The sequence below is a fragment of the Muscardinus avellanarius genome (genome assembly GCF_963383645.1).
Source record: "Muscardinus avellanarius genome assembly, chromosome: 1".
NCBI lineage: Eukaryota > Metazoa > Chordata > Mammalia > Rodentia > Gliridae > Muscardinus > Muscardinus avellanarius.
The window spans coordinates 12,038,326-12,051,984 of record NC_137786.1 but is presented as its reverse complement, the minus strand read 5'-3'; the positions used below and the strand labels follow the sequence as shown (position 1 = coordinate 12,051,984).

General features: G+C 38.6%; 1 protein-coding gene across 1 annotated transcript in view; it reads left to right on the top strand.

The window, feature by feature from the left end:
• DNAH5 (dynein axonemal heavy chain 5) overlaps window positions 1-13,659 on the top strand; it is a gene marked incomplete at its 3' end in the record, with an annotated part of 279,406 nt that overhangs the window by 208,066 nt on the left and 57,681 nt on the right. Inside the window, exons 60-65 of the mRNA XM_080703060.1 lie at window positions 1,479-1,658; window positions 5,285-5,422; window positions 10,434-10,569; window positions 11,359-11,675; window positions 12,170-12,325; window positions 13,139-13,321. Of these exons, the coding sequence (XP_080559186.1) occupies window positions 1,479-1,658; window positions 5,285-5,422; window positions 10,434-10,569; window positions 11,359-11,675; window positions 12,170-12,325; window positions 13,139-13,321 (1,110 nt within the window). The remainder of the gene's footprint in view (window positions 1-1,478; window positions 1,659-5,284; window positions 5,423-10,433; window positions 10,570-11,358; window positions 11,676-12,169; window positions 12,326-13,138; window positions 13,322-13,659) is intronic.

Genomic DNA, 13,659 nt, shown 5'->3' with positions numbered 1-13,659 from the left:
CTGATCTATATCTTATCCTTCTTTTAAAATAAAACATATGTAATTGTTAGTTTATATAATTTAACTTTAATATGGCTGAGTTTAATAACCAGTTTTCAAAATTTCTGAACTAAGCTGGTGAACTAGCACCAGTGTGACTATGCTGTGAATAATCTATCTACTATAATATGTTTCCATTTGTTTGTCCATTGGACTGTTGATAGATTTTTGTGCTGTTACTAATTTGGGGATATTATAAACAAAGCTGCTATCTATCTATTGATACATAGAAATATATACATATAGATCGTCTCTGGTACTGGGAATCTATCTATTTATCTATCTATGTATTGCTAGGTTGTTGTGGCTGGTCTCAAACCTGCGATCCTCTTGTCTCAGCCTCCCAAGTTTTGGAATTACAAGTGTGAACAACCATGCTTGGCTTCTTATACTTTTTAGTTTGAAACAGTATTTTGCTAATGGTGAGGGCTTCACTAAGTTGTATAGGCTGGCCGTGAACCTGTGATCCTCCAGTTTCAGCCTCCCAAGAACTAGGATTAGAGGAGTGCACCCCCAGGCCCTGCTAGGTCTACTGCTCTTGGAAGCTCTCTTGCAATTCGTTTTTGCCCCTCTCCCAACTTTTACTGATTCCAAGATGTCTTTCTGGCTTCTCTATTTGTCAAGTCTCCTAGTAGAAACCTGTCTTAAGTGTGGTATGAATGAGAATGTGTGCTGTATACATTGGGCATTGTTTCACTGAATTTTTAGGTGCTAAATTTGTTTCTATTTAGAAAACATTTACTAACCCCCATTTAGATGAGAATATATCATTTTTAAAAGGTCTAATTTTATGGTTTGCTTAGTCTTTCCTTTCTGAGGCAGGAAGGCGCATTTAATCCATTTCTGCTGCTGTTTTAAAATTCTGTCTCTCCAGAAGATAATAATTCCTTCATATTCTTGGTAGCTCTATGATTAATAATTAATTCATCGTCTTCAAGGTCTAATGTCCAGGGTAATATCTTTACATTTCAGGGGAGTTTAATAGAACTTCTGTCTGAATGCATTATGCATTTAGTTGCTGATGAGTGCTAAATTTATATGTCCTTGGAATGAACATACTGATTATATTTGTTTTTCACTGTTGATATTATAGATTTGTAATTCACCTATTTAGGATTAATGACAAGAAATTGTTATTGCTTTGGAAATCATACTAACCATATAAATGTTCACCACCTAAATAGTTTACTCTTTTGCTGGATCCCAGTATATTTCTGTAGGGTTGGTCAGCAGAAGACAAAGTGTGCTGTAGCCAACTTTGCAATCATCCCATACTGTGCTCTCTCCTTTAGTATTTTTGCTTAATATCCTGAGACATTGACACACACCACGCCATTCAACTATGTTTGTCTGTTCAGTAGTCTCAACTGCACTGAAAACATGAGTTTGACTTCATGGAAAAAAGTATTCTCACTTAATTTTATTCCTTTCTTCTGTAGCAATTCCCCAAAGACACAATCAATGAAGAAGTGATAGAATTTCTGAATCCTTATTTTGAAATGGCAGACTACAACATTGAAACTGCTAAACGCGTGTGTGGGAATGTAGCCGGTCTTTGTTCCTGGACCAAAGCCATGGCTTCCTTCTTTTCTATAAACAAAGAAGTGCTGCCTCTGAAGGTACGTCTCTGGGGCAGGAGTGTGTGAACCCTGCCTGGGAGGGGTCTCTAGGTCAGCAAGTCTTGTCTTTGCACAGTAAAGCGGGAGCTTTTGGCCTCTGGTGTTATTGTACTCAGGTCTGTAGAGAAAGCAAACATTAGAAAAACAGAGCACAGGGTGTTTCTTTCCTCTCTGTAATCCTACTGAAATCAGAATTGTAGGATTCTTTAAGCATGGACTCACTGTGAGGCCATTGTGGTTTGCTGGATATTTTTCCTTCACATTTTAGCTAAAAAAAATCCTAAAAAAATACAGCACAGAATCCCCAATAATGTTCAGAATCTTAAGTCAAAAAACATTATGAGTGAAATAGGGTCAAGATGGTAATGTTAGAGGCTAGAAAATAGTTAAAGCAAGCATAGTCCTCCCTTCTCCCTCTTTTGTGCCATAAGAAACACTATCATCATTTGTTATCTATTGTGACTTTTGAGATTATCTCCCTGCTTCCCTTTGAGCAGTTGAGTTTTCAAGCTTCTTTTCTATGCACTTCCTCACAACTGAAAGATATCCAGTCTTCAACAATTGGAAAAGCAAGTACATTTTTTGAAAATGTCATTCACGGGGAAATTGATGGAACTGGAGACATTATGCTGAGCGAGATTAGTTAGTCACCAAAAATAAGAAATTGGATGCTCTCCCTAATATGTGGAAGCTAGGGAGAAAATGGGTCATAGGAGGAACTCTAGACAAATAAGGAGAAACTGTAGATGAGAAAATAAGGCTTCCTGAGGGGGATGTGAGGAAGGAAGAGGGAAATTCTCTAATGTACATGATGTACATTAACAAACAAAAGTCAATCCCGAAGCCAAACATGAGAAGGAGAGAGGGGAAGGCAATAGGGTGGGAATTGAGTAAGGGCTAATTGGGTGATGTGTGCATGTATGCCTCTACCATTGTACTCCATTAAGATGTACGACTATAATGCATCAATAAAACAAATTAAGAAAAGAAAATGTAATATTGATGTCTAAGAATTACACTTTATGTCTTGGTTGACTGTTTTGTATAGGTTTGATTTTTCTTAATAATCAACTGAAATCTCTTTACATTTGTAAATGACCGAAGAAACTCAATAATCATGATAAAAGATAATCAAGAGTAGCAGAAGGATAAGTACGGAATCGCAAGTCCCATTATATCTTCTAATTGTTATCATAGACATTTATTTTAGGACTGTTTGGGGTGCTAGACAATTTAAAGGAACAAAAACGTATTCAACTCAGAGCATTTAAGAGCAACTAATTGATGCCATGCGATCTGACATCATGGATATTGAGACCACTAAAGACTCCTGCATAGGTCAAAAATGAATATTCTTATATTGACTGAATTATAACTACTATGTTAACTGGAAAGTATAGGGAATCCTTTGCAATTTTTGAGGCAAGCATATATAATGTCTTAAAAGGAACTAGAGTTGAATTTATAGTCAGTAGTTTATTTTAATTATTTTAAGAATAATAAGCTGGGATCATTGAACATGGACATTCTAACAGGCTTATATAAAAACAATGAAATCTCTTCCATATTTCACCTCCTCCCAGTCCCAGGACAATATGGATCACACAGGAGGGAGTGAAGGAATTACAATTAGAAGGAGAACCTTTTGTGTATGCCTAGACTTCTCTCCTGAGAAGTCTATACTAAAATTGCTCTGTCCAGAAAACACTGCTATGATCTTACAAGAATTCAACATCTTGGGACATTAAGCCTTGTAGATCCCTCAGATGTCAGTCAAAAAAATAGATACAATTATGCAGATTATATGTGTTCACTTCCCTAGGGAGAGGTAGAAGATGAAGGGCATGTAGGTTATGAGCAAGTGGTTCTGCTGAATTGTTAAGAAATACAGACCTCAAGCTGCACTTATTCCTGTGGAATATTCACTAGTGTACTCCTGCTTTCTAAGTGCAGAGACAACAAGGGCATCCCCTAGACTCTAGGTGGAGCGCCTTCAGTATTTATCAGTCACAGGTGCTGAGGGGTCGGTCTCTTTCATTTTGCTATTCCTACAAATGCCGAGTGACTTCTATTAATGAGTACAGTAAAACAAATATTAGCCGGGCGTGGTGGCACTCGCTTGTAATCCCTGTGCTTGGGAGGTAGAGATAAGAGGATCATGCGGGTTCGAAGCTAGCCTCTATGACTTAAGAGACCCTGTTTCCAAATAAAATATAAAATAGGTCTGGGAGTGTATCCTGGAGGTAGAAGGGTTCCAGCCCCAGTACCACCAAAAAAACAAAAACAAATATTAACTACAACAATTTAGAATCTAAAACTCATTATAATGAGATTTCTCTTTGAAAAATCCATGAAAACCAGTAAATACCAATCAAAATAAGTAGGACATTTTTAAAAAGTAGAGCCTTAAATATTGAACATGGCTGATGATAATAAAATCTATTATGTATCAAACTCTTATTATGGTGCCAGGCACTAGAATTGGGTTTTTGTGTATTATTTAATTTTTATAAAAAAATCCTAGAAGTCATTATTATTATTATTATTATTATTATTATTATTATTTTAAAGGAGGTAATGAAAAGCCACAGATTCAATTGCTTTTATACCAACATAAAATTGAAAATTTGTAAGTGGAACCATCATAAACCAGGGATTATCTTCATTCAGTATTTTTTCTTTTTCTATACCTCTTCATATTATGGAAGGTTTTGTAATTAATTTGCTTTTGTATACTTAGTGTTATAAAATTATGATCTGGGATAGGAAAACTATGGCCCATGGGCTACATCTGGTCCACCCACCACCTGTATTTTTTAAAGTTTATATATTTTTATTGGTGCATATTAATTATACAGAATGGTGAGCTTTGTTGTGGCACATTGTTACAAGCACATAACATAATTCGATCACTTTTGCTCTCTGATACCTGCTCCTCCCCTCACTCCCCCCATCCCCTTTTCCTTCCCTATTGGTCTCTCTTCTATTTTAATGCTATTCTTTTTTTTTCTCCCCCTCTTGCTTTCATATATGAGAGAAAAACATATGTACTTGTCTTTATGAGTCTGGCTTATTTTGCTAGCATGATGCTCTTTAGTTTTATCATTTTCTTATGAATGGCAAGTTTCTCTTGTTAATGGCTTGGTAGAATTCCATTGTGAGCATATCTTCACATTCATCTTTGGGTGGACAGCTAGGCCAATTCCACAGCTTGGCTACTGCCGCCATCTGCATTTGTACAGCTTGTGAAACAAGAATAGCTTTTACATTTTAAATGGTTTTTACGGAAATACTGAAACAATAGTTTTGATTTTTACCTTTTGGCCTAAAAAGCTTAAAATCTGTACTTTTTTTTTTTACAGAAAATTGCTGTTCTCCATTCTACTGAACCCATATTTTCTGCTTCTAACCAATGATAATCAAAATTTATGTCATCAAAATGTATGTCAAGTTCACAATAAGTTTTCTTCTTGAGTTAATGACATTTGAAAAGAGGCTAGGTGTGAAACAAAGATAAGATGAAACCTAGAATCGCTGAGTTCTCAGACCAAGATGCAGGGCTGGGGAGAGGTTGTGTGGAGATTTCTTTTCTTTCCTTTTATACGGTGTCTATGTGTCCCATGCAGGCCAACTTGGTGGTGCAGGAGAATCGCCATGTCCTGGCCATGCAGGATCTGCAGAAGGCCCAGGCTGAGCTGGATGAAAAGCAAGCAGAGCTCGATGTGGTACAGGCCGAGTATGAACAGGCGATGACTGAGAAGCAGGTAACTATCCTTGGGCGGGAAAGGGACCCTCACCCACCTACGTGGATCCTGTAGGCCCTCATTCCTTTAGTGCACACTCTGCACATGGCACACGGTGCCTCACTGATGCTATGCTAGACTTTGTTTATAATAGACACCTAGAGCTGTGGTGAGGGCTGTGGGTGTTCAGCCAACATGGCGGACCATTCTAGAACAAAACAGTTCTGAGTCGACTTATTCACAATGTCGGTGATGAGAATGGCATTTCATGTTGCATTTTTTGTTATGGTTTTCAAATCATGTCTTCCACTTTATCTCATTTAATCCTTAAAACGATTTTGCAAGGTGGGCAGGGTGGATACATTTATTTATTTATTTATTTATTTATTTATTTATTTATTTTGCAGTACTGCGGATGGAACCAGGGGCATTCTACCTCTGAGCGACACCCCCAGTCCTAATGTTTTATTCTTTATTTTTGAAACAGGGTCTCACTGAGTTGTAAGGGGCCTCATTAAGTAGCTGAGGCTGTCCGCGAACCACGATCCTCCAGTCTCTGCCTCCTGAATGTTGGGATTACAAGTGTGTACCATCACGCCAGGCTGGATACTTTTATAGACAGGAACCAAGGTCTTGTTGGGAGAATAGAGACTGGTGATAAGACTGGTCAGCGGCCTAGTCTGGATTAGGCACTCGTGTTTATTTTGGTCCTCTTGCTGGATCAGTGTAACTGACCACACAGCTGTGCCATTGACCACATCAATGACATTGATCTAATATAGCCTTTGGACTCGACCGATGCATATTTTGGTATTTTAACACCTTTTGAAACCTGGATTTATATTTTTCCTATTAGCTCTATTTTGTTTAGAAAGATCTTAGTTCCATCAGGCCCTCCTTTCTTCTGGAAAATCAAAGTGGCTATAACACAGAGCTAAAATAGCTTAAGCTTCCTGGTCCCTCACTCTCAAAGGTGTCTGCAAGAGCATAAGTTACTGGGAGTCCTGGATTGTTCTGTGGGAGGGGAGGCCAGGTCAAGATCAACAAAGCCTTTGTATGTTAACATTCAGGTAAAATGCCAGGAATTTTTCATGTCTCCCTCCCTCTTATTCTAAACACATTCTCTCTCTCTCTCTCTCTCTCTCTCTCTCTATATATATATATATATATATATATATATATATACACACATACATATACATACATACACATATACATATATACATACATATATACATACATATACATGTATATATATATATATATATATATATATATATGGTACTAGGGTTCCTGGAAACCCTTATACCTCCGGGTTACACTCCCACACCTAGTTTTATACTTTTTAATTTGGAGACAGGGTCTCTTAAGCCAGCTTGGCTCACTTCGAACCTGCGTGATCCTCCTGTCACCGCCTCCCTAACACGGGGATTACAAGCGTGCGCCACCACGCCTGGCCATACTCTTATATTTTACATTTGAAGAAATTGATTTTTCTTGAAGTCCTCTTCCAGATTATTTGAAATTTTTGGCTCCACCAAGTCTATATCTGATAAATTCTATATTTGGTAAATAAGAGCCAGATTCACTCTTTCCTTGACAATTTTAGGGAACTTGCTCCCCCCCCTCTGAGATTCCTGCCCTATAATTTTCCAGTCTCTCTCTGTATGTAAAATGTATGATTTTTTCTATTAAAGCTAAGTTTTCTGAAATAAAAGTAAGAGCTTTTTAAGAGTTTTAAGGAAGTAATTATATAGCAACTGTAAGGATTTGTATATTTATGCCCTATAGAATTTACTTGTATAAGGAGAAAATTAACATTTGAATTTGAAAGTGCCCACTTTAGAAACTGTGAAAAAGGAGTAATAATGTCTAGAATTTTGGTCATTCACTTGTGTCACGAAAGCTTTGCCACATGCAGTAACAATATTATACTTTCTCATGTTATGTTCAGATTTTAACATTCTTTCATTCATTCAATAAACTTTTTTGTTGTTATTTTTGAGCATTTGCTATTTGTCAGTTAAATCATTGGAACAGAAGAACTGCTACTGTAAAAAATGTGCCTCTAACTTTAAAACTTGAGTTTCGAAATGTTAATTTTAAGTGAAGACAAATCTGACATACCTACCACCAATTTGTGAACCATTTTCTGTCACTCAAGTTGTTCCTTTTCCTCCCTAGGGCTCCATGGGAGTCCAGTGGGCTTCTGGAGCACTAGAGGGGTCTAATCTGCATTCACCAGAGCCCAAGCCCTGTGGTCCCTTCAGGGAGCATCCATCCTGGGAGGTCTCCACTCAGGACACAGTGGCTTTGCCTAGGTCCACCTTTACTAGGCCCCCTGAAGGGCAATTTCCTCCCCAGGCACCGAAGAGAGAACAGGCTCTGGGGCTGGAACCCAGGAGATTCTGCACCCTTCCCCTCAGCCAGACTCAGGGGGACATCTGCTTCGCTTTCTTGTACCCTCAGACGTTCTTCTTACACCTTGCTCCTTTCCCATATCACAGCCCCCAAAGGCACCTGGGCTTCCAGGAAACCAAAGTCAGGAAGGCTGTCTTCTTAATTGGCTTAATGGAAAGAAAGTAAGGATGGGGAATTTAAGGGAAATGAATCAAGCTGAAGGTTTCTTTTAAAGGAAAAAATTGTTTCCAGTAGTGATGTAGAATTATCCTACCCAGTGGGCATATTTTCTTGTGGGGAAACAAAGTAATATGGGTGATGGAGATATGGGGGTACCCCCTCCCAGCTGGGATTTTAGGGGATTATGCATTAACTACAGAGGAAAAACAACAGAAAGTCAGCCAGGACAAACTGGATTAAAAATTTCACTTTTGAAAAACACTGTATTGTATTATTGTGACAAAAACAATCCATATTTGTTATAGAAAATAGACTTAGGTAGCCCTGGAGAGGAATACTAATATTATATTTTTCTTTATTATTTTATATCTGAACTTGTATCCCTACTTAAATATATTTTAAGCATATTTAAAAATCAATCTGGTAATTCAGTAAATACGGTTTTATAAATTGAGTTTTTAACTCACACATGATTGACTTCCTTGTTTATAAAAATTACAAGGTGGCTTCAGAGCATTCTTATATGTCATGATAGTTTAAAGAATCCTTATTGTTAGACATTATATATAAGCCATTAAAATTACCTTGTAGCCGGGTGTGGTGGCGCACGCTTGTAATCCCCGCGCTTGGGAGGCTGAGACAGGAGGATCGCACAGGTTTGAAGCCAGCCTCAGCTACTTAGTGAGGCTCTCAGCAACTTAGTGAGACCCTGTTTCCAAATAAAATTGAAAATAGGTCTGGGAGTGTAGCCCGAAGGTAAAAAGCCTCTGGGTTCTATCCCCCATACCACAAAAAAATCTTGTAAAATGTTATAACATTTATAATACTTATAATGTTATAATATTTTATATGTGTTTCATATTTTATATATAATATAGTTTTTTTAACACTTGTCATTATTATAAATGAACATCCAGTGACTGGTCATATAGCTAAACTATTGTCATGTTCATTTTATAAGTATACATTAGTAAAAGTAGAATCAGCACATATTTCTCAAACATGGACAAACAGAACGATTTGTCTGAGCACCAAGACCTTGGGCTGGGGTACAGCTCAGTGGTAGAGCAGGTGCTTAGCACTTGTGAGGGTTTGGGTTCAACTCTCAGCAGCAGAAAACAAACAAACAAACAACAAAAGAACTAAGTCTCAATATCAACAGTATGCAAGTTCTGGGCTTAAAGCATTTATTGTGTCCAGAGACAGCAGGGAAAGATCTGTTAATTGAAAGGCAGCCGAAATATGTTCTGGAGCCTCAGGGTACCAGGATCCAAATATAATCTGAGTTTCACCTAAAGTAAAGGAAGTATGGAGTTAGATAAAGCCATAATGATCTGAGGATTTTAACATGAGAGACTCCTAATTTTTAACTAAGGATAGATACACAGTTTTTATATTTTTTGAGTTATACTCTAATAACACATAGGCTTGTGCTCTATTATTAATATTCTTTTAAAAATAATTTTATTAGTACATTGCAATTATATATATCAGAGTGAGATTCAGTGTGGTAATGTGTATACATACGCATGGCTTTGTGCATCTCCCTCCTCATTTCACCGTGCTCCCCACTCCTCCCTCCCCATAAGTTAGTGACCTTTACATATTGCTAGAGTATTATTTGAACTGTTTCCTTCTTCAGTTCTTTCTTTCTCTTTCCTTCCTAATTTCCTCCCCTAACCCCCCTGCACTACTCTTCAAATTTCACTCTGTGCATTATTTATATTCTCTTCTATTTTCTATTTTCTCTCTAGCTTCCACATGTGAGAGAAAACGGACCATTCTTGAAATTCTGTGGCTGAGTATGCTAATTATTTAGCATAATATGTCCAGTTTTACATGCAGTTTTCTGCAAATGACATAATTTAGTTCTTCTTTATGGTTGAGTAGGATTCTGATGTGTTTACGTACCACATTTTCTTTATGCATTTATCTGTTGAAGGGCACTTGGGTTGGTTCCATAATCTGACTATTGTGAACTGTAATGCTACAAGTATGGATGTGCATACTTTCCCATACTTTAATTCTTCAGGAAAGATATGGATGAGTGGCACTGCTGGTCATACGGTGGTTCCAGTCTTAATTTTTTGAGGAACCTCCAAACTGATCTCTATAGTTGTAATAATTTACAATTTCACCAACCTCATGTAAGAGTTCCTACTCGTCAACAGTTCCAGCATCTGTTCTTGTTTGTATTCTTAGTGATTTCTATTTATCTCTCAGTTATTAATATCCACAGAGGGCTGAACACTTGGCTCAGGGCGCCCCTAGAAGAATTCCTACAAGTTTTGTGGAAAGGGCATTAGAGAGAAGATTGGGCAGACATCTAGAAATGAGATCTTAAGTTTTCGGTGAAATAAATGGCGCACATGTTCCCCAAAGGCAGATAATATATGTTCTTAAAGTCACATTTTTGAGCCAAAGGTTTTCTTCTGGTTCTGGCATTTCTCAGACCTTGATTGAAGACGCAGAGCGGTGCAGACATAAGATGCGGACAGCATCCACGCTCATCAGTGGCTTGGCCGGCGAAAAGGAAAGATGGACACAGCAAAGTAAAGAGTTCGCTGCACAAACTAAAAGACTCGTCGGTGTGTAATCTCCTTTCTGAATTAGGCGGTGTTGATTTGCTAGTCAGTTGGCAAGCCTAAGCTTTGATCAAACGACACCAGATCATTTAAAATTCGTGTGTGCGCGCGCGTGTGTGTGTACACGTGTGTGCATGCATGTGTGTGTGTGTTTGCGTGCCTCCAACAATTTCAAAGAAATGGATAATGGTCTGTCCCCATTAGACAGGTGAGACACATTTACACCTGCTACTCTCAGGTTACTTTGTTTGTTTGTTTGTTTTTTGGTGGTACTGGGGTTCCTGGAAGCCCTTCTACCTCCGGGCTACACTCCCAGACCTATTTTATATTTTGAAACAGGGTCTCTTAAGCCAGCGCAGCTGGCTTTGAACCTGCACTATCCTCCTGTCTCCGCCCCCCAAGCGCGGGGATTACAAGCCTGCCCAGCACGCCCGGCTCAGGTTACTTTGAATTCTATAAGCGCATGGGAATATTGATGCAGAGCACTCTGGGTGAAGGTTCTGTCCTCAGAGGTGTTGTGTTCTTAAACTCACCCTCTCATCTGCAGCAAGATAACCCAGTGTTTGAATACTAGCAGTTTTACTTGGGAGACCATTTGGACCTTGTTAAAGGGTGGATCAAACTCCTGCTTATCCACGTAGGTATGGAAACACATTGGTTACACTTTGATTTGTGGAATTTAGCTTAAAAAAGGAGCAGCTTTAAATGTTTTTTGCACTTTTAATATACTGCAAAATTATGTTTTTATATATGGAAATTATGTCTTTCCATGACATTTGTATTTTATTTTAGGGGATGTGTTGCTGGCTACAGCTTTTCTGTCTTACTCTGGTCCATTTAACCAAGAATTTCGAGATTTGCTGTTATATGATTGGAAGAAGGAAATGAAAGCCCGGGAAATTCCATTCGGAAACAACCTAAATCTCAATGAGATGTTGATCGATGCTCCTACTATTAGTGAGTGGAACCTTCAAGGTCTACCAAACGATGACCTGTCCATTCAGAATGGAATCATCGTCACAAAGGCATCTCGCTATCCTTTACTAATTGACCCCCAGACTCAGGGAAAGATCTGGATTAAAAACAAAGAAAGCAGAAATGAACTTCAGGTAATTTGTGTTTGTGTATATTTATATTACTGGCCAAATTTTATTGCCCCAGTTTATTAAGGATCCAAGAATAAAAATATATTTGAAAGCTTTATGGATATTTTGGTCATCCTAGGTAGAGCAGTAGTAGATGCTAACTTAAATCTAATTACAAAATTTCCCCCTCATATCTCATTGTTTGCCTTTGTGTTCATCTCTACAAATGTTACTTTTCTTTGGCTTTAGACTCTATTATGTTAGGGTCTATGGCTCTTACAAGGACACTTACTATTATTCCATTATTATTTGACACTTAAGAGGTAGTGGTATTTCTATGTAGCACCTTTCTATGATTCCCGGGAAAAGGAATCACATGGCTTTCCAAAGCCACGGATTTAGAAAAATTTGTTTGTCTCCTGGGATAGAATGCTTTAGGTACCACAGGCTTTCAGTTTTCACTATGCATGACGTCATGAGACTTTCTGACAAGAGTCATCTTGAGCTCCTTCTTATAGATCACATCTCTGAACCACAAATACTTCAGAAACCACCTGGAGGACAGCCTCTCTCTTGGAAGGCCCTTGCTTATTGAAGATGTTGGGGAGGAGTTAGACCCAGCTCTGGATAATGTGTTGGAAAGAAATTTCATTAAAACTGGATCTACCTTTAAGGTGTGTATAAGGGGCATAGTTTGCTCAATAGGCAGCAACTCGAATTGGAGTCAATGGTGAGGTAAATGTCTTTTCTGCACTTTTTGAATAGGGACTAACAGATTTAAGAGCAACCCTTTTAGGGTTGTCTACTTTACTTTTTAAATAAAGAGGCTGAGAGGCTATAAGACCCTCCATAGCTATTTCCTCTTCTGTCCCACATCTGGGTAAGCTGATAAGGAAATGGGTGTTTCCTCCTTTGGCATTGGTTGGAAATTCAAAATACACCAGATTCTGTTCACATCTATGTGTGTGGGAACCCTTATTCCAGCTCCACCCTCTAAACACTACAAAACCTTATACCAGACGGCCATCCCTGCTCTCTCAAACCATTTGTAGGACCTTTTTGGGACTCTATTCTGATCTCCCTCCCAAGGAATCTCACTATGAGAGTAATGAGCCTTCCATGCCCTTCTGGCCTGTGTTTAGAACCATCGATCTCAAACCTTGAAAAAAATTGCTCCATCTTAATTCTCTGGTGTGATCACAATAATTTTGATGCCCAGTTCTGCATTTATTGCATAGTATATATTGGGCTTCCTTCCTCTATTCCTTCCACCTCCTTTCCTCCTTCCTTCTTTCTTCCCTCCCTTTCTTTCCATTCTGGCTCTTTGAAGCCCCATGGATACCTAATGGCCATTTCTTCTTTAGTATAGAAATGATCTCCAGTTACAAAATTGTTCAAGCCATACTTGGTCCTATACAAAAGAACACAATAAGGTATCGCTCTCTTTTTTTGTTGCTATTACTTGCAACTTTCTTTTTATGTAAAAGGTGAAAGTTGGTGACAAGGAAGTAGATGTTATGGACGGCTTCAGACTCTACATAACCACCAAACTGCCCAATCCGGCCTACACCCCTGAAATCAGCGCGCGGACCTCTATCATTGACTTTACTGTCACCATGAAAGGTCTCGAAGATCAGCTGTTGGGGAGAGTTATTCTCACAGAGAAGCAGGTGAGGGAAGTGTGTGTTAAACTCATCTTTTTCCTTGCTGTGACCAAATTACCCCACAAGCCCAACTTGGAGGAAGATATTTATTTGGAACTCATGATTTCAGAAGTTTCAGGGGTCAGTCTATGGCCATCTGGCTCAAGGTCGTGGGCTTTAGGGCATGGTAGATGAAGAAAAGTTGCACTCACCTTATGATAGCAATGAGAGAGAGAGAGAGAGAGAGAGAGAGAGAGAGAGAGAGAGAGAGAGAGAGAGAGAGAAAAAGAAAGAGAATGAATGAGTGAGAATGAATGCAGTTCCCAAGGCTACACCTTTGGGGACCCACCTCCCTCCTCCAGGGG